The sequence below is a fragment of the Chaetura pelagica genome, unplaced genomic scaffold, assembly GCF_000747805.2.
Source record: "Chaetura pelagica isolate M959 unplaced genomic scaffold, ChaPel_1.0 scaffold120, whole genome shotgun sequence".
Classification (NCBI taxonomy): Eukaryota; Metazoa; Chordata; class Aves; order Apodiformes; family Apodidae; genus Chaetura; species Chaetura pelagica.
Genome location: NW_009951952.1, coordinates 1147345 through 1166259, shown reverse-complemented (window position 1 = coordinate 1166259; position 18915 = coordinate 1147345). Strand labels below are relative to the sequence as shown.

Here is an 18915-nt window from a genome sequence, read left to right as displayed (position 1 = left end):
AGACCAGCCCACAGGACCAGCCCGCACCCCCAGACCAGCCCACAGGACCAGCCCGCACCCCCCCCAGGACCAGCTAGAACCACGCAGGGACCAGAGCCCTCCTCCTTCATCCTCCTGGGAACCTGCTCCCAGCAGCAGGGAGCTTAGGGCATGATACAGAAGACTGACACAGGTAAGCCGATATACTCAGAGCTTGCCCTCACTGACATAAAATACAAGGAAACTTTATTTTTCAGTAGTACCAAGGTTTTGCTCTGTTTTTGTTTTGTTTTTTTTTGTCTTCAAGCTGCTTATTAGTGGACAAGTCCGGTCAGTTCTTGTATTAAAAAGGATCTTGATGGAGGTAGCTTTGTCTCTGTCCTGGCTTTTGCTTGGTCTTGCCTGCACGCTCATCTCGGTAAACAAAGGCGAAATAAAATTAGAAATGAAGTCTGGGATCCCAGGAGGCAGCGAGCAACGCAGCCAGGCTTCTCCGTGTAACAGACGCGGCGCCGCGGCCTCCAGTCGCTATGTACAGAGTCCGTCACACGCCTCCCTCTCTCCAGAGCACACTCCTTGCTCCAGCAGGCTGGCTGCAGAGGAAGGAGGTTCTTCTTCTCCTCCCAGAGACCTGCACAGCAGCTTCCATGGAGGGGAACAGCACCCAGTCAGGAATGTCAGGCAGAGGGGTAAGAGTGTGAAGGGGGAGGAGGGCACGGGGGGGAGTCACTTCAGCTTGGCCGAGAGGTCAACAGCACCGGGCCAGGGACTCACTGCTGCTGGGCCACCTGTGGGGGGAGAGAAGGCAAGTCAGGGGGTGCTGAGGGATGCCCAGCTTTCCTTGCTCCGCTCCGACATCTGCAGCCGGGCGGCCACGGGCGGGATGCGGGACAGCATGGAGGGCAGGCGCGTCACGTCGGCCTTCATGTCACTCAGCAGCTCCTCCAGCTGCTTCAGAACTGGAAGAGAAAGGGACATCTGTTCAGAGGGAAAAGGGACACCCCGTAGGGAAGAGAGAGGGGACGACGGCGCGGGAACAGCCGTCCCACCCATAACACACTGCATTACCTTTGTGCAGCACGGCGTTGGCTGGTTTATTCCCAGCCATTGACTCCTTGGAGAGGTGCTGGTGGCTCTCAGCCAGGCATTCCACCTCAGCAAAACGTGTGTTGAGAGCCATGGATGGATGAGATGGGTCTTCGGACATGTTCAGGTAAGCAGCTCGCCGCAGCTGCTCCTCGATCACCAGGGCTTGCTCCAGGAGCTGCAAGGTGGGGCAGTAACGAGAGCCTTTCAGCAGTTTCCAGGAAAGCAGCCTGTTTGCACCCAATCTCTCTCAATCCAGGTCTCTCACTGCCTCATGAAATGAGATTGTGCAGCTGAGCCTCCTTTCATCAGCTTCTGTTTGTATCAAGTGAAGCCTCCAAAGCCCCAAACAAGGAAGGGCTCCATTAAGCTAGGCCAGGCACAAAGAAAACCAGGCTACATCTAGTCCCATGGAAGACTACCATAAATCCTCTAGGATTCTCATGCCTCCTCAGATTCTTTTCAGAGACAAAGCTGTTGTGCAATTTTACTGCTTCTTTATGGACCTTTCTCTTCAAACCAAGTGAGAAGTACCCCATGCTACTTGAAGTAAGAGTCTAAAAACTGTTAAGCCTGTCAGGGACAGTTGCAGAGACCAATTTGACTCCTGCTGGTGCAGAGCTGATCAGACTACACTGAATTGATGTTTTGCCCTAAAACTGAGAATGACACCTTGTTTATTTGGGTTGCACTTAAATTGCCCCCTAAACTAAGCTACTGTCACTCCCAAATGGGTTGGGGCAGAGACTGAAGACAACCCTTTCACCAATCCATACAGTGTTTCTAAGTTATGCACAGGCACATGGATGGAGTGGGTTGTACAACACCAAGCAGAAGCTGTGACGAAACAGCCACTCGAACCTTAAGCCTCCTGCATACCAATTGTTCAGTAACTATATGGAGAGAGAGCACTGAGCCAAGCACCCCAACAACACTTCTGGAGCAAAGGGAGCTCCTGTCATGGAGCTACAGCGTGATCCCAAGAGATACTGCTTATTTCCCCTACCTAAAATGAAAGGCATTGCAGAAGCCTTTACTTTCTTAAACTCAGAACAGCAAGCTTTTTCTCAAGAGGTCCAGCTGGTTGAAAGGCCCTTACCACAATGAAGAGAAATCCTTACCTTAAACCTCCTTGCCAAGAACTTATTCTTTATTTCCAGGAAGTTACCCCTGTTCATCTCACCCTTGAAGGGTTCATTGAGGATGGCGTAACGTGGGTCATTCTGAATATCCTGCCAACGGGCATAGCCATGACTGAGATGGGATGAGCTCAGGCAAACAAAGGCAGTGAGAACAAGGGAATACACAGGCCCAGGCAGATACAGTACTCAAGAGGGGGTGGGGGAAAGGGGGCTGCAGAGAGGGGAGGAGTAGGAGCCAAGGAAAAGGAATGAGAATTATGTTCTGCTAAGTCTTAACTATGCTGGCAGGAAACTCCTCCTCCCACCATCACTTTCACTCTTGTGAAAGAGGATAAAGCACCCTCTCAATGTATTCCAGTCAGACCCAGGACAGTCACCTCCACCCCAACAAGAGGAGAGAACTGGTCCAACAGGGTAAGGATACTTGATAATCCCAGCAAGGAGCCAGTAGTCGTGACGCCGATGCCAGATCTCATAGGTCTTCTTTGTGACAGTTGCAGCCCGCTCTTCATTCTGCCACAGGGAGTGCAGTTCTGGAAAGTCAAGAGACACCAGAACAGTCGAAAACTATTTCATGAACACAAGCAGGGGCACATGAACAAGTTCCAAGCATATGAGGAGTTCTTGTACCAGTGAAGCCACCATCTGCTATGTTGAACATGAAGCGCTGCTTTACTGCCTTCTTGTGCCTCTCATCTACTGACTCTTTCAGCATCTCTCCATTCTGCAGCATCACCACATCTCTCTTGTCATCATCTTTTTTCTCATCTGTATACACAAGAAATTGTTAGAAAGAACATGGCAGATACCATCACAAGCTGGACCCACCAAGGAACCCTTGCAGGAGAAGGGTTAAGGAAGAGAATGGAATTACTGTGACTCACCTTTCTCATCCAGAGTGATTATAGGAGGTTCAGGGGGATTTTCAGTAGGTGCTCTGTCTTCCACCTTCTCCACATCAGCTGCAGGAGAGAAGGAGAACATGAGATGCAGGGGAATATGGCAAGTCCAAGGTTTTGTTCTTCAGCCTGTGAAACCTCATACTATTCCCTAACTCCCTGCTCCAAATCCTGAAATAGCCCCACTCATTTACACCTGTTTCTTTAGGATGAAGTGCTAAAGCAAAGAAGATGCAACTTTAGGAAATAGTATTTGAGGAGGAGGGGGGATTTATTGCTGTTCGAGGTATTAAATGACCTCCCTAGAGATACCTTTGCTTTCTACTTCCATTGGCTCATCTGGTCTTTCCTTCACCTCTGGTTCCTCTACTTTTTTTTCATCTGCTTCTGTGGGGTTCACCGGGGATTTTGCTTCCTGTGGCGGTGTCTCCACAGGCTGGGCACACTGCTAAGGACAGAAATCAATGAGAAGCAGGGTAAAGCACTGCATGAAAACAGAGGAAAGTCACAGGAGCTTGGAAAGCAAAGATGTACACAAAGCTGCCTGAGGACCTGAGAATTATCTTTGAATATCGTTCTGTCTTCAGCAGCTGACCAAACAAAACAGGGAGCAAAAGTAGAGATACTTGCAATTGCATGAGGCAAACAAGCAACCCAACACTCACCTCCATAGGGACCTCTGCTTCAGTAGCAGAGGCACTGAGCTCTTTCTCTGGTTCAGCTGACTCCCCTTGCTCCTTAGCACCAGCTCCTTCTTCTACTTTTACTCCTTCTTCTGTGTATACCACAGCAAACAAAAGAGGAAGAGAAACCATCAGTAAGGTGCTCCCCCTCACCATTAGCAAGCACATACCTTCTTTGCTCCCACAGATTTAGCCCATGAAAATGGGACCAACACCAATTAAGATAACACCCCCTTTCTGCCCCACTACAAATGCTGGGCTTCTCTCCTCACTGATGTGAGAAAGTCAGTGTCCTCTCTTGCCTTTAAGGGCTTGCACATGTCTTTGGCAGCCCTCCTAACACAAGAAGTTGATCTGCGTCCACTCCCAAACCCCACCACCACCGTTCTGGTGAGGGGAACAGCCAGGATGAGGTCAGGACGCAGGACTGTGCAAGAGGGAAAGCTCTCACCAGGTGGAGGAACAGGGGCAGGTGTATTTGGCTGCGTATCCCCTGGTGTTGAAGGAGTTGGAGTTTTGGGAGAGGGTGAGCTTGGCTGTGAGAGTTTCTTGTTCTCCTCTATCTCTGCCAGCTCTGGCATGCTCCAGCGGCCATTCACATGCTCAAACTCCTGCACCTGCAGGAGAGGAAGAGAAAGATGTACCCTTGAAGGAGTCACACAAAGCTCTTCCAGAAGACGAACCACTCAGCACACAACAAAAACAGGTGTGAAAGGAGAGAATTCGCTAGGCTCAGCACCCCAGGGACTCCAAGTTGTATGGAGAGAGGGGGCTGCATTGCTCTGCTGGGCACCTACCTTCTTGCGTATAAGTGACATGACCCCTATTCGAGTCAGGACATGCTGCCGAGAGAGACCTTCCCGCGGGACCCCGTCTGCAAAGGTCTCTGCACCATCAGCTCCAGGCTCACACAAATGGCGCATGAACAGCGAGACATAGGCCCTGGAGCAGTTAAGAGACAAGCAATTTAGACTATAAACCAGGTTCGCTGAAGATACGTGTTATCTGACCCCTTCCAATAACCACCCCGAGACTCATATTAGCAGAAATTCTGGCTCCTTCAAGGGAGAGTTTCCCGACAGAATGACTGCATAGCTAAGGGAAACAGCTTGCTCAGAGTCTTGAGCCAGAAACAACCATTAACCCAAAAAGGACTCCATTGGAGTATTCTTTACATGTTTGCTTGGCTATGCTACTCCTCTAAAAGCATTTGCTTTTGCTGACTGATGACTTGAGTTCAAGGAAGAGAACTCTGAACAACCCCCCTAGTCTCTCCCAGCTTATACTTCATTCCTCCAACAAAGAATCAACTAGTACAGTAAGGAAATGTAGTCTCTAAGGAAAGGCCAGAGAAGGCCCAAAGGGGATGTTGCCAATCTTCCATCCCTGCTTAACACAGACTCACTTGAACTCTTTTTCTGACTTGCCACGGAGGTCCCTAACAAGCCACTGAGTGGTGAAGGCATCCTGAGGTGGCATCCCATAGCGCATGATAGCATTGAGAAAGGCTTTCCTCTGGCGGGCGTTGAAACCCAAGACCTAGAGTGGAGAAGACAAGACAGATGTGGCAAGAGCCGAAGAGAAGCAGCTAGGATTCAAAATGCTTACCCTGCTACTGCTTACCTCAATGTTGCCCCCCACACGGGCAAGTAAGGGAGGCAGAGGCTTATCCTTATCGTTTCTCAGGCCTTTGCGGCTAGGCCGACGAGCTGCTGGAGAGAGAAATGCAGCTAAGGAGGAGAGATCATGCTCAGCATATCGTTGTGGATATTTCACTTGCAGAACAGCACTACAGCATATCAATCACCTAAATCAAGTCCCAGCTCTTAGCACACTCAGAGAAAACAACCCAGGTACTCTGGCTGCACCAGAACTTACCTTCAGACCTCTCATCAAAGTCCTCATCTCCTTCTTCAGAAGCAACTGAATAGTCTGACTGATTATCTGACTGGTCATCCTGCCAGTCTGAAAGAAAAACAGCACGTGAGCCTGAGACGCTACTCCGTTACTTCCCAGCAACACATACTTACACCCATTTCTCCCTCAGGGTCCTCTGGAATTGTACCTCTATCCTCCTGTGAGCCATCATTGTAGTTAACTTGCTTGCGAATACGTTTGCCCTTGCCCAGATTCCTGGCCAGATCCTCCTGTTGCTGTTCATAATGGTGACGCAGCAATTTCTCCCAATAATCAGGATCCACTGACTCCTCCTGCTTAATGATCTCCCGCTCAACCTCCTCTTCCTCCTGACACAGAGAGGTAACAAATTGAGCCCTCCATTCCAATCCTCAAGCTGTCTAAGCAGAGATGCATCTGCTTGCCCTCAAAAGCATCAGAGTTTAATTTGCCTAATTGACCCTACATCATTTAGCAGAAGCTGACATCCACCTTGTACTCACCCCCATCTCTTCTTCACGAACCACATACTGGGCCACCTTGAAGGAGCTGAGATACTCATTCATGCCCTGGAGTTCTGTATCTTCTGTTTCATCCTGGTTCCGATCCAACAGACGCTCAATTGCTTTGTCATCATAGTGGATGACACTGCTATCCTCACCTTCTTTGTTATCCCCTGCGGGAAGAGCACACAGTTGCTGCATGGATCTCATGGGACTAAGAGAGGGAAAGCCACTGTAGACCCCCCCTTGTAGAGCTCTAATCAGCACTGCTTCCTACGGTTGCTCACTACATCAAGAGCCAGACCTCCCAACCTTCTCCAGTTCTGCTCTCAGGCACTCACCCCCCTCAGTAGCCTCATCCTTGAAGAGCTCTTCAGTGCCAAATTTCAGAATGTCATCGAGTTCTTGTTTGGACATGGAGCCTGTCTTGGATCCCAACCCCGGTCTCACTACCAGATGAGTCAGCATCATTTTCTTCTTGGCCACCTGTGTGATACGCTCCTCCACCGAAGCCCTTGTCACGAAGCGGTAGATCATCACCTTCTTGTTCTGCCCGATCCTGTGCGCGCGGCTGAAGGCCTAGGGAAGAGGGCTGCTCAGCACGGCCTGCAGCTGCACAAGAAGCAGTCTGGTACACCCTGCCTACATCCACAAGTTTCCCACCTTGGCTCTTAACATTAGTGAAGGCTGAGCCCTGAAAGAGCCATTGGCTATTTCATTTCCTGTCTCTACCCACCTTCACTGCTGTAATTTTGGCTATTTCTAGAGGGGAAGTCACACATTCCTTCATTCCTCCTGTTTATTTCATTTCCCCTCTTACTCCATAGTGAGTAACTTCATTCAGACTCACCTGGATATCATTGTGAGGGTTCCAGTCTGAATCATAAATGATCACAGTATCTGCTGTGGCCAAGTTAATACCAAGACCTCCAGCTCGAGTTGAAAGCAGAAAGCAGAACTGCTGAGCACCAGGAGCTTAGATAAAAGGAGAGAACAAAAGTCATCAAGGGAGAGTTCACTACTCAAACAAGAATCTATCCCACATCACTCAAGGGGCAATCACTACTCATTTAAGATTCCAATAGAGCAATGGGAAACTTGGGCCACAGCAATCCCATGTTGACTGCTAAGCACATACAAAGCAAGTTTTCATCTTGCAGAGAAAACAGGAGGCTCCCTACCATTGAAGCGATCGATAGCCTCCTGACGCATGTTTCCTGTGATTCCTCCATCAATACGCTCGTATTTGTACCCTTCATGTTCTAAAAAGTCTTCTAGAAGGTCCAGCATTTTAGTCATCTGCATATCAGAACACCAGAAAAAAAAAAAAAAAGGGATGTCAGATCAACAAGCTCCTTCCTCAGAAAGGGAATTCCCAGCTTTAGGGTTTTTCCCCACATACCTGAGAGAATATGAGCACCCTGTGACCTCCTTCCTTAAGGTTCTTCAACATCTTCTGGAGCAGCAACAGCTTTCCAGAGGCTCGAATAAGAGCACTACCATCATACATGCCATTTGGCATTTTTGGAGCTTCCTGAGATGAAAAGGAGAAAAGTAGGGGGTGGGGTGAAGGAAGAAAACAGTTTGAAGGGATGTAGCTTGGTCTCAGTCCCTAGCTGTGTGCATCGGATGCTGACTCACATCTGGCAATTTAGCATAGCCCAACCACAATGTGCAGCACTACTGATATGAAACAGTGCTACCCTGTGCCTCTTCTCTTGCAATTTTACTCCTAAATGCCCTCCTCCTCCTTACTGACTTAGCCTCTACTCTTACTGTCTTCACCATCTTGTGCAATCCACAAGATAGCTCCTACCTGTCTGTCATACAAAGAGAGTGGAAATGAAAAGGCTTTCCAGCATGTTGGGTCTCCATCAAGACAGGATGAAAAAACATGAGAGTTAGAAAGCAGAATCCCTTCACGTTTCACTAGGGCTGAATGGCTCCCTGATAACAGCCAGCAGGGAGTTTACTTATACAGAGTGACTGAACATACCATAGCAGCAACAGGGAAGAGGTAGGGGTGATTACAGCACTTCTTCAGATCCATCACAACATTGAGCAAGGAGACTTGGTTACCACCACCCCGTGCATTCAGTGCCTCAAAGTTCCTTGTCAAAATGTATTTATAATATTTCCTGAAAAGACAGCAAACAGAACAACTCAGACACCCCTCAGGAGAATGACTAACAGCTCCTGGCATTACCTGCCAGCTACCTAGTCTCTGCCATTTGCCTTCACTATTGCTTTATCCCTTACATCAGAGCATAGAATTAGACCTCCCCTCTGCTACAGTGGCAGCAGGAAATCTCCCTCCTATCCACTGCGTAGAAAACCCCATATTGAGGATGAGGCTGTTTCAACATCCTCGTTGAAATGGCTGAACAGAGCAACACTAGTTCAACAGCAGGTGCTCTCTTCATCCTCACACTCACTTCTGCATGGGGCTTAGCTCCACTCTGACAATAAGCTCTGTCTTAGATGGCATATTCTTGAACACATCAGCTTTGAGACGCCTCAGCATGTGTGGGCCCAGCATGTCATGCAGCTTCTTGATCTGATCTTCCTTGGCAATATCTGCAAACTCTTCTAGGAAGCCCTCCAAGTTACTGCAGAGAAACAGACATTCAGCAAAAGCCACAAAGGCAAAAGGAGAAAGGAAAAAAAAAAAAAAGGAAGGGGATGGGAGTGACAAGACAGGCAGGCTGACTTGCACTGCAAGACATACTGGAATCTCTCTGGTGTCAGGAAGTTAAGCAGGTGGAACAGTTCTTCCAGGTTGTTCTGCAGGGGAGTTCCTGTAAGCAGCAGCTTGTGCTGGAGGGAGTAACCATTCAGCACACGGAAGAACTGGGAAGTAGAGAACAGGGAAGAAATGGTGAGGGGGGGAAAAAAAACCCTACAGAAACGTGTCAAAGACTTAAGTCACAGGCCTACAAAAACATTTCTCCCAGGAAAAAAGTTACACCGAGCTAGGGTTCAGTTTAGATCACATCAGCTGTTTGGGCAGGAGCTCCAAGGAGTTGACATTCCAGTCAGGGTCACTAGACTGGTCTCATTTGGATCATTGTTCTGCATAACTAAAGCATGATTACAGTAAATCCAACAAGCTATCAGGTGCTGGTAGGTTCCTTTGCTCTTAAGTTACAAACTCTTTCAAACCACAAATCATTTACAGACTGCTATACTATGTACTTTTTCCTGGCTAAATCAGTGTTCCACACTCTTACGATTACAGAGTCTTGAGAATTGCAGAAATGGCTAAGTCACTGTTCCTATTCATATCAATCCTGGCAGTGTTTCAGAGCTCTGAACAAGCAGAGAAGAAAAAAGTATATTTAAGGCAATTTGTCATGGTTTTCACAATAGTGAAGTAATTCAAATTCAAGTTCAAGTACTGAACTGAAAAGCACAAGTATACCATGTTCACCAGCACAAACTGACAGTAAATCAGTCATTTATTTGAGCCTGGCCATTATTTTGCTTATGTCACACTTGGCATGAGAAGAGGACAAACTTAATGGAAGTAGCCTGTACTAGATGGGGAAAAAAACAACTCATAAGATAAATCCACCACCACTTATGCCTTGGTTATTACACCAAAAGGATTCTTTTAGTGGTCTCCATGGGGATTTACCTTTCTGTAGTTACACTCAAAACCCATTCTCATTTTGGGATCAAGTTACTGATTATAGCTGCAAAACTTTGGTAGATAATGACAATCTGTTAACAAGTGTCTGACAGATCAGTTTGTAGCAAAATACTTGAAATTGTCCTTATGGGACAGGAAACCACTCTAGAAAAAGGTAGATTCAGTGGTTGTGGTGGATAATTGATTGCAGTTATTAGTCATAGTGTAACCCTGAGCTTTTACAACCCCTTTAAATTAATGAGTATTAATAGCAAGCATTCATTACTACTTAAAATCATTGCAAAGCTAAGCATGGAATGGCATCCAGTCCTAGTGCCTATAATAAAGAAAGATCCAGAAACTGGATGGTAAGCACAGCTGTGGTATCTCTGAAAGATGTCTCACATCAAGATCCAAAAAGCCAAAGCCATTTAGACACCAAAAAAAAAAAAGAGACATCAAGAGGCAATTTTGTCTTACAGTCTCCAAGAAACCTATAAAACCAAGTTTTCAATAACAATTGGTTTCAATGTACTAAGCACTAGAACCCAGCTGAAGACAAATTGGTATTAGAATTAAGGCGCAAGGGCTTAAGAAGGGGCTGGATTAAGGAAATTCAGTCAAGTCTACTGAATTGAAACAAGCTTAAATAAGCTGTCTCATATAAAAGCAGCTACACAGCTTTCAACATATACCCAGGCATTTTTAAACACCTTTGCTCACCTCTCCTGTTTCTGTACCATCTAATTGGTTCTGCTACAAAGCTGGATGAATGCAGAGAGCAAGCCTACTCTGGAAGCAGAATAATTGTGCTCATACAGCTTGTTTTATGCTCAGTATGGCAAACCTTTCCAGAACACAGGTGGTGCAGATATATGATCTGCTTTCAGAGAAGCCAGTTTGTATTCAAGAGCAACGATAACATTCAGGTTTTTCTGTCTTCCACCAGTTACCTACTCATCCAGCAAGAAAGCTGTTTTAACCAATGATACATAAAAACCCAGAGTTATTAGCAATGATAACCAACCTCCAGACAAAGGCTGTTTTGTTTGGATTTTTAAAATAATGCATCAAATTTACCATTGAACTCATGACTAAGAGTTGGCAAACAGAAGTGCTAAGGAGCAACTATCTAATCTTCTGAACACTGCTCATTCCCCCCTGCCACATAGGCCACACTTATAAACCATCTGTGCTTCTCTGTACCTTAGACTGATTGTTCTTCAGTCTGTGAGCTTCATCCACAATGAGGCAGGCCCAGTCAATAGAGCCCAGTATGGCCATATCAATTGTGATCAGTTCATAAGAGGTGAGGAGCACGTGGAACTTCACAGCAGCCTCCTTCTGCAAAGGAAAAAGATGGACGTGGTAACAGGGGAAGGGGACACTCCAGGACAAAATACATGCAGTGTTTCTCCATCAAGTTATTCTGATGAGCCCTGGTCAAACAGCACATCAATAACCTTTCACACCCACAGTTTCCTGTCACAGGATTCAAAATGCTACACAAACCATTGCAGTCTTCTAATCCCCCGCTTCTTGCTCAACACGTGTAACTCTCCTCAACCCCCTCAGTACCTGCTACTTCAGGACAGTTGTCAGATATTGTAACAGAGAAGTTGAACAAATAAGCAGCATGTTAGGGAAATGAAAGGTGGAGAAAAGCAGCTCATCAAAAAGCTAAGATTTAAAAGATAAGGGAGCTTATAATGGAACCTTATTTTACTGTTCGTACTTAATGCAGTTCAATTTCAAGGGAAGCAAAGGAATCTGTGTCTCTGCCACTGGAAAAGTTTAGCTCTCATCTTGCTTTTACTAGGAAGACAAGCTGCATAAAGGCCAGCCACCTAGGTCAGGCTCTTGCTTCCTGACTGGGCACAGAGAGAAGTTTCACAGATCTCCCTGTTAAGCCAGTTCCTCAGAAAGATTAACAAGTTCATACTTTCTTGTATGTTTGTATTTTCATAGAACAGCAATTCTGATACTGCCTTAGATCTGTAGAAATGATACACAACTTCAGATTAAGTAGGAAAGATATAGGGACTTGCCTACTATTACCTTAGTCAACTCTTTTTCCCAGTACTGAATTAGTTCAGACTGGTAGGAGGTGTTTAAACAGTCTAGAGCAGGAGTCTAAACACCCACTAGTCATTAATTTGCAGTTATTTCCCCTTGGAAACTACAAGCATAATCAGTTCCCAGGGACAGAGTATCTGAATCTCAGATGCTTCAGTTCAGGCTTGCATTCCAGCAGAGTTCTGTACCTTCATTCTGGATGCTTTTTTGCCTCCACGTATGGCATTATCCTCAAAAGTGAACTCATTTTCACGGATGATGGCCCGGCTGTCTTTGTCACCAACATAGGTCACGACGTACATATCTGGGGCCCACATCTCAAATTCTCTTTCCCAGTTGATGATTGTGGACAGGGGGGCACTCACCAGGAAGGGACCTTTTGAGTGGCCCTATGAATAGAATCAGTAAGAGTATTAGATGAATGCAACCACCAACACAGGCAGAATGTGGCTGGGCAGTGATCTCCCAGTTCTCACCTCTTTATATAAGGAATAGAGGAACACAGCTGTTTGCACAGTTTTTCCCAGACCCATTTCATCAGCCAAGATTGTATCTGTGCCCTGGGCCCAAGAGAAGCGCAGCCAGTTCAGCCCTTCCAGTTGGTAGGGATGCAGGGTCCCTCCTGTTACATCGAGGTACTCGGGTTGCCGGTCGTATTTCACTGTTGGCTACAACAGAAAGAAGGAAGAGCTGAGATCCTTTACCTAAGACAGCTACCAAGACTTCTCCCAGTCACCCATATATCCCCCAGTGCACACCAGACCTCACAGATGACCACCAGATTCCCAAATGGTTGAAAGGCATCCACCAAAAACTGTTGGTTTTTTTTTTAAAACCCTTTCACCATGAGGCAGCCAGTCTGACCCACTGGACAAATGGGCCTTTCCATGAAGACTCTATAACTCATTTGGGACTCTAAACCATATGATCTTCACTATTTACCTGCCTCCCACCCCCAGATAAGTAGTGACATCAGATGGCTCCTAAGCAATAAATAACAACTTACATCTACTGTGGGAGTCTCAGGGGGCCTTTCCAGTTTCCGCATCTTCACTTTCTTTAGCTTCTTGCCAGGCCTACCCTCTTCACCTCTCATTAGCTCCCTATGCAGAGACAGTCCCAAAAACATGAAAGTTTAATGGCTTTTGTAACAGATGAAGGGAAACTACTGCAAAAGAATAGGAGGGCAATCACCCAACTCAGACATGCTCAAGAGTACAGTGTTGGGGCCTTCTTGAACTGGTGGAGAGGCACAAGGGCCCTGGCCCAATGGAATAAGAAGTCATCAAGAGAATGACTTCATGGCTATCTCCATATATTATTCCAGCCCCTGCTAGGGGACGACATACTCCAGCATTTTCTCTACAGGGAAGGGAAAGGAACAAAACCTCTGGATACCTCTCCTACCTGTGATTCCAGTAGGCTTGCTTGTAGAGGTCATAATCTTGGATATCCACATCTTCACTTTCCCAGGATGCCTGGTCATAGGGTAGGTCTCTCCATTTAATCAAATAGTGGACATTCCCCTTCTTATCCACACTGCAGAATGAACCAGTACATTTTAAGCACAGTGAATTGACAGCATTCACCCAATCCATTCACCCAACCCACTCAAATGGGAGAGAAGGAAAGGATCCCTTAATGAAGCAACAGAAGAACAATGCTTGTCATACCCACAAAAGAACTCCCACTGTTTCCTCCAGTCCTATTGCAGTCTAGCTCCTCCACTCTCCTAGCTTTGCTTAAGGTCTTGGTTGAAAATCCTCTTTGCTATCTCCCCCTACCTATGATTAAGGATCCTGTGGATCATCATCCACTCAGGCTTGATCCCGTAGCGATAGAAGCGCTCCTCCATCTCAGCGTACTTGGGGTCCTTGTTTTTTCTCTTCCTGCTTTTCTCCTCTTCCCCTCCAAAGTCCCCTGAGGGTGGCTCATCCATATCATTTTTGCGTTGGTAGTTTCGAAACATGACCTGGCAGTGCAGCTCCAGCTGGAGCCAGGACAGAAACAGTTACTACGTGTTTGCCTCCCTGGCTATCCAAAATATCTCTTGACTATCCAACCCTGATGACATTGGTTAGAGTCCTTCACTCACCTGCAACTCTGACACCCAAGAGCAGTGCCAGTAGGACATGCCCTGCCATTTGACAAAGAACTGCCTTTCAGGCCGACCCTCCAGAGGCTTAGGAGGAGGAGCATTAGGGTCTGCATCAGGTGGACGTGGTGGTGGGGGGCCAACTGGGGGCTGACCCCATTTCCAGATCAAGATCTTCTGCACCTTTCCTTTCAAAGCTGGGCACTGAGGAGTTAAACACAGCGTTACATCAGAGCACACGTACTCCAATACACAAGTGCTGAGGACTAGAAACAGTGTAACAGTTCTCTTCCTTAGTTATAAACTTTACTACACAAATGGAATTGGCTTTTGTGGACCTGGAAACCTTTAATCTGTTTATCTCGAGCATTTCTCCAAGCTCCCTTTTTTCCTAGTACTGACAAGTTCCAAGCTGAACTCAGTATCTCAATATAATTGTCTCACCAAGGTCACACCAATTCAGAAATTCTATGTGAAATACAAAAACCATGAAGCTTCATGTGCCCAACAGTCAATCCAACCACAACATTCATTCAAGTTTGCTGTAGAGCGAAAGTAATGAAACATCCCTGTAGTTCTGAAGAGGTTTTTTGGTTCAATATCTGAGAAGTCCTTACCACCTAATGAAAGCACCTAACACCATTTATAACACTTAACTTCCAGAACTTCCTAAAAAAGTGTGACGTGTTCCAATTATCTACTAAGAAAGGGCTTGGTATTACAGAGCCTACAATGCAAAAAACCTGCTTGGCTCAGCATCAGTTAAAGATATGTTATTAAGCACTGCATACATACAGCATCCAGTAAAATCAAACACCCTGGACTCAAAACTTCCCAATCAACCAGGCACAATCCAGCCACAAAGAGCCCAGCCTCCATGTTCTGTGCCCAAAGTGTGAGAAGATATTTCAGTCTTCGGAAGACTAAGCACTTCCAGGAAAATAGGATGATCCAAAGGGATTAGATCAATCATCTCTTGTGGCAATAGGAGGAGAATGAAACTCACAGTGCAGCGAGGACACAGCCACTCTCCGTTGGGAATCTCTGGCAACGGAGGGTTGAGGCAGTGGATGTGATAGGACGAAGGGCAGGCATCGCAGCACAGCAACTCTCCACCATCCTTGCAGACTCTACAGAACTCCATATGATGGTCATCTTCTTCCTCAGCATCCCCCACAACATCCTCCAGGATTTCCTCACCTTCAGAGTTATCTTCCTTTGCTTCCCACTGAATGCCCTCTTTTTCCTACAGGACAGGGAAATGGGAAAACAAAAAACCACACATTTGTGATTATTTTATTACCCCAGAAGAGCAGCCCCAAGTCACTCGACACCCCTGCTCCACAACCTCTTGTGGAGTTGGGGAACCAGTAACTCACACAGTGTGGGCAGCTCCACTTGCCCTCTGGGGCTTTCTCCATGTCTGGGTCCAGGCAAACCATGTGGTAGGCACGAGGGCAGGTATCACAGAGTATAATTTCTCCTCCCTGCTGGCACACCTCACAGTAGTCCTGGTGATCAGTCTCATAGCCATCCACAGCCACTGTAGAGTCCTCCTCACCTGCAGGGGGTGGTGAGGAGTTATGGCAATATAAACTTGTAGGTACAAGCTTCCTACAGCAAGGCAAAGTGCTCTCCCAACAGCCTATGTAGTAATACAGAGATGTAGAATACAAAATTCTTGCTCTAAGTGAACAGGACAGGGTGCAAGAGCTGGAACAAGAGTAAAATGAGTCCCTTTGTGCCTCCAACCACCCATGGAACTTAAGGTGTAGCTGAGGCCAGGAAAACTCAGCACTGTGTCTGTTCCCTATTAAGGGGACAAAGACCTTCTAAGCAACTTTCCCTTATTAAAAATCATATCAGGTTCTTAACTCACAATTCTCCTCCCTCAAGTATGCTGTTAAATGCCCAGATCCTGCACAGACATTCCTCTATAATCTTTTCCCACACTTGGCTGCACTCCTGTCCCCACCTGTCAGCAAGCACCAGTACCTTTCTTCTTCTTTTTCCCAGCTTTGAGTTTCTTGCGGCTGCGGCTGCTGCGGCTCGTAGAGCCATCTGAAACCGAGTAGCTGTTGATGCTGGCATCATCGAAGTCTGACTCCACGTCCAGATCATCATCTTCACTCTGAGGTAGGCACAAAACAAAAGCTATGCTACTCAGGCACAGGTGCTGTGGGCAGCCACCAGACACACGTCCCAGCACTTCTAGCACATCATCACCACCTCCTCCTCCTCCTCCTCAGGTGAAGGCAGGAGCATCACTTACTGATGATCTTTTGCGCTTGGAACCAAATCCTCCCAGTTTGATTTTCAAAGGTGCCACCTTCTTTGTTTTAGGTTTCTTCATATCAGGAATACGAGGACTGGCCTTTGGCTTCCGTCGGGCATTGGGTCCTGAGAACAGAGGAGCCTGTGAGTGAGAGGGACTATTGCCTTGACACCACTCACCCTGTAACACTCTGCCCAGCTCTTCCTCTCACCTTTGCCCTCCTTTGTCTTGGCTTTCCTGAGTGGCACGTCTACGGGGGGCTGTGGCAGGACAGCATCCACGTTTGTCACCATACTCTCCACTACTGCAACAGCTGCAGCTGCAGCAGCTGCCACAGATGCACCTGAAATTCCCTTGAAGGGGTTGTTTGTGCTAAATTCCCTCCATTTGGCTCCCAGTACCATCATCATCTTCGACACTGCTATTTTAGGGTTCTTGGCTGCAATAAGTGGCCTGCAGACAGTTAAGGAAGGAAGGGTTACTGAATCACCCCGAAATCTCTCTCTCATTATTCCTCTCTACTGCTGCCACCCCTATCAGCACCTCTATCTCAAACTACATTCCTTTTTAATCTGTGATCTCAAGAGCCAATGAATCACTCCACACCCATCCTTCCTACTATGCAGAGGATGCAAATGATCAGAGGATTGGAAAGTGAAATGAAATTTAGCATGCTAGGGAAGAAAGGGGACTGGGAGGGAGGACTTGCATCATCTTGATCACTGAAAACAAACAAAAAAAAGAGATGTGGTTCAATTATTGCACTGTTGCTTCAGTTTGATACTCTAAGAAGGACAACAGTACTAGTCTCTAGTGTGCCTTGAGGTTCCAAAATCAAGGAACTTAGTCCTTGTCCCAGCTCTTTTTTTTTTTTACTTCACAGTCCTTCCAAGTGCAGACTTGCAGTTCACCTGACAAACTGGCTGAAGGCTTTGTAGTTGGTGAGAGTGCGGTAATCCTCCTCGGTGAAGATATGATCAATGTCCTCCATGCCCCAGTCCTCCAGGAGCTGAGCAGATGACTTTGGCTCCTGCACAAAGAGAGTTGCCGCTTTGTTGTTGAAAACGCTCTAGTTCTACTGTACAGGAAAGAGCTGAACTCCCAAACATCTACAGATGATCCAATGGGTCAGGACGGGTGTGTTCCCACTCCATCCCACCCCCACCCACTTATCACGGCCACAGGACACAGCCTCATCAGATCAGTGGAGGTGGGAAAGTCTTTGGGATTCAATACACATTCTAGGCATGTTTAAGGGACAAGAGGGAAAGAAATGAATGGTGGGAAAAATGGTCAAGCCAAGCAGGTCTAGCAAAAGAAGGAGGTTGAACAGCCCCATCTCCACGTGCCATCACAAGTGGAGAGCACAATGATCCCCAAAAATCAGATACGTGGGAATGAGGAGCAAGCACAGTCAGCAGGGCAGCTTCTCACCTTTGAGTCATCATCTTCTTCCTCTTCTTCCTCCTCCTCCTTGCGCTTGGCTTTGTTTTTCTTCTCCTTCTTGGGCCCTAATTTCTTCTTTTTCTTCTTTCCTGGAGTGTAGTCACTGCCCTCACTATCAGAGCGCAGAACCTCCTCTTCTTCCTCCACAAACTCATTCCCCTCACCAGAGCTGTCCCCCAGCTGGGGAGGGAGGGAGAGAGAAGATCAGGCAGCTGTGAGAAAATACCCTGGATAAGCACTAGACACCACATTCTTCCCAAACTCTAGAGGGTTCACACAAAGGATTAAGCCATAGGCCAACAACAGCAGTAAGCACCCTCACCCCACATGTCCATAGAGTGTGACCTTAGGCATCCTTACCTCCTTCTTCTGACGCTTGCTGAGCTTGGGCACTTTGGGTTCCTTCAGTTTCTTGGGCTTCTTTTTCTTCTTGATTTTGGGTGCCTCAGCCTCCGACAGAAGTTCTTCTTCTGGCTCTTCTTCAGGCTCTGGAAGGGAAGAGGCAATATATCTATTTCAAACCCCACAGCACAGCCCACTTCTCAAAGAGATTGCTGCACCTTTCTCCTTCTTGTTACATACCTACCAACATAAAAGGGTTTACAACTGCTTGCTCTGTTACTGTTCACAACAGATCCTAGGTAATCATAAGTTCCCACTGCACACGTTTTCCCCCTCCTCTCCACACCACCCATTTCCACAATATTCCTTCTCTAAGCAGAGCTGCACTCAGATTTGGGGAACCAGAAGTTTGCCATAACCCGACAAGAAGAGGAAAGAACATAGAATAGATGACCACATCTAAAGGAGAAAAAAAAAATGGGTGAATACCATTTGAGAACCTGACGTTGATACTGTTTCAGGCCATGGGTCTCCAGGAAAGAAACTCACAACTGCCTAGCCACTTCAGCAGCACAGAGCATGTACAAAACACAGGCCAGTAAGCCACTACTTGTCTCCGTCCATGAGAAATCTGCTACTCAGCAACTCTATTCCAATCTGGATTTGACACAACCTTCCCCCAACCTCTCCCCTCCGTGCCAACAGCCAGCAAGCTCACTGCCTGGCCAGAGGAACACATGCCAGCTCCCACCACGCACACTCCCCATCTGTGCACCCCCCTCCCTGCCTGCCCCCCGCCCCAGGGACAGGGGCAGCCAGCCAGCCCTCCTTCCCTTTGTGGCAGGGGGCGGGAGCAAGCCCG

The 18915-nt window shown here is 47.1% G+C and overlaps 1 protein-coding gene across 1 annotated transcript in view; it reads right to left on the bottom strand.

The window, feature by feature from the left end:
* Positions 1 to 572: 572 nt before the first annotated feature.
* Positions 573 to 18915, bottom strand: part of CHD4 (chromodomain helicase DNA binding protein 4) — a 20208-nt gene continuing 1865 nt past the window's right edge. The window contains exons 3-39 of the mRNA XM_009998600.1: positions 18072 to 18199; positions 17700 to 17891; positions 17177 to 17295; positions 16477 to 16718; positions 16263 to 16390; positions 15986 to 16121; positions 15370 to 15551; positions 14997 to 15236; positions 13991 to 14194; positions 13680 to 13885; positions 13303 to 13434; positions 12902 to 12998; positions 12372 to 12563; positions 12084 to 12284; positions 11026 to 11163; positions 8917 to 9038; positions 8624 to 8797; positions 8185 to 8326; positions 7591 to 7722; positions 7370 to 7487; positions 7039 to 7163; positions 6530 to 6767; positions 6189 to 6361; positions 5855 to 6035; positions 5668 to 5754; positions 5413 to 5501; positions 5195 to 5328; positions 4587 to 4731; positions 4241 to 4406; positions 3772 to 3881; positions 3419 to 3554; positions 3092 to 3169; positions 2838 to 2975; positions 2632 to 2740; positions 2187 to 2319; positions 1048 to 1243; positions 573 to 938 (exon numbers count right to left, since the gene is read on the bottom strand). Coding sequence (XP_009996902.1) covers positions 790 to 938; positions 1048 to 1243; positions 2187 to 2319; positions 2632 to 2740; positions 2838 to 2975; positions 3092 to 3169; positions 3419 to 3554; positions 3772 to 3881; positions 4241 to 4406; positions 4587 to 4731; positions 5195 to 5328; positions 5413 to 5501; positions 5668 to 5754; positions 5855 to 6035; positions 6189 to 6361; positions 6530 to 6767; positions 7039 to 7163; positions 7370 to 7487; positions 7591 to 7722; positions 8185 to 8326; positions 8624 to 8797; positions 8917 to 9038; positions 11026 to 11163; positions 12084 to 12284; positions 12372 to 12563; positions 12902 to 12998; positions 13303 to 13434; positions 13680 to 13885; positions 13991 to 14194; positions 14997 to 15236; positions 15370 to 15551; positions 15986 to 16121; positions 16263 to 16390; positions 16477 to 16718; positions 17177 to 17295; positions 17700 to 17891; positions 18072 to 18199 — 5612 coding nt within the window. The 3' untranslated portion in view covers positions 573 to 789. The remainder of the gene's footprint in view (positions 939 to 1047; positions 1244 to 2186; positions 2320 to 2631; positions 2741 to 2837; positions 2976 to 3091; positions 3170 to 3418; positions 3555 to 3771; positions 3882 to 4240; positions 4407 to 4586; positions 4732 to 5194; positions 5329 to 5412; positions 5502 to 5667; positions 5755 to 5854; positions 6036 to 6188; positions 6362 to 6529; positions 6768 to 7038; positions 7164 to 7369; positions 7488 to 7590; positions 7723 to 8184; positions 8327 to 8623; positions 8798 to 8916; positions 9039 to 11025; positions 11164 to 12083; positions 12285 to 12371; positions 12564 to 12901; positions 12999 to 13302; positions 13435 to 13679; positions 13886 to 13990; positions 14195 to 14996; positions 15237 to 15369; positions 15552 to 15985; positions 16122 to 16262; positions 16391 to 16476; positions 16719 to 17176; positions 17296 to 17699; positions 17892 to 18071; positions 18200 to 18915) is intronic.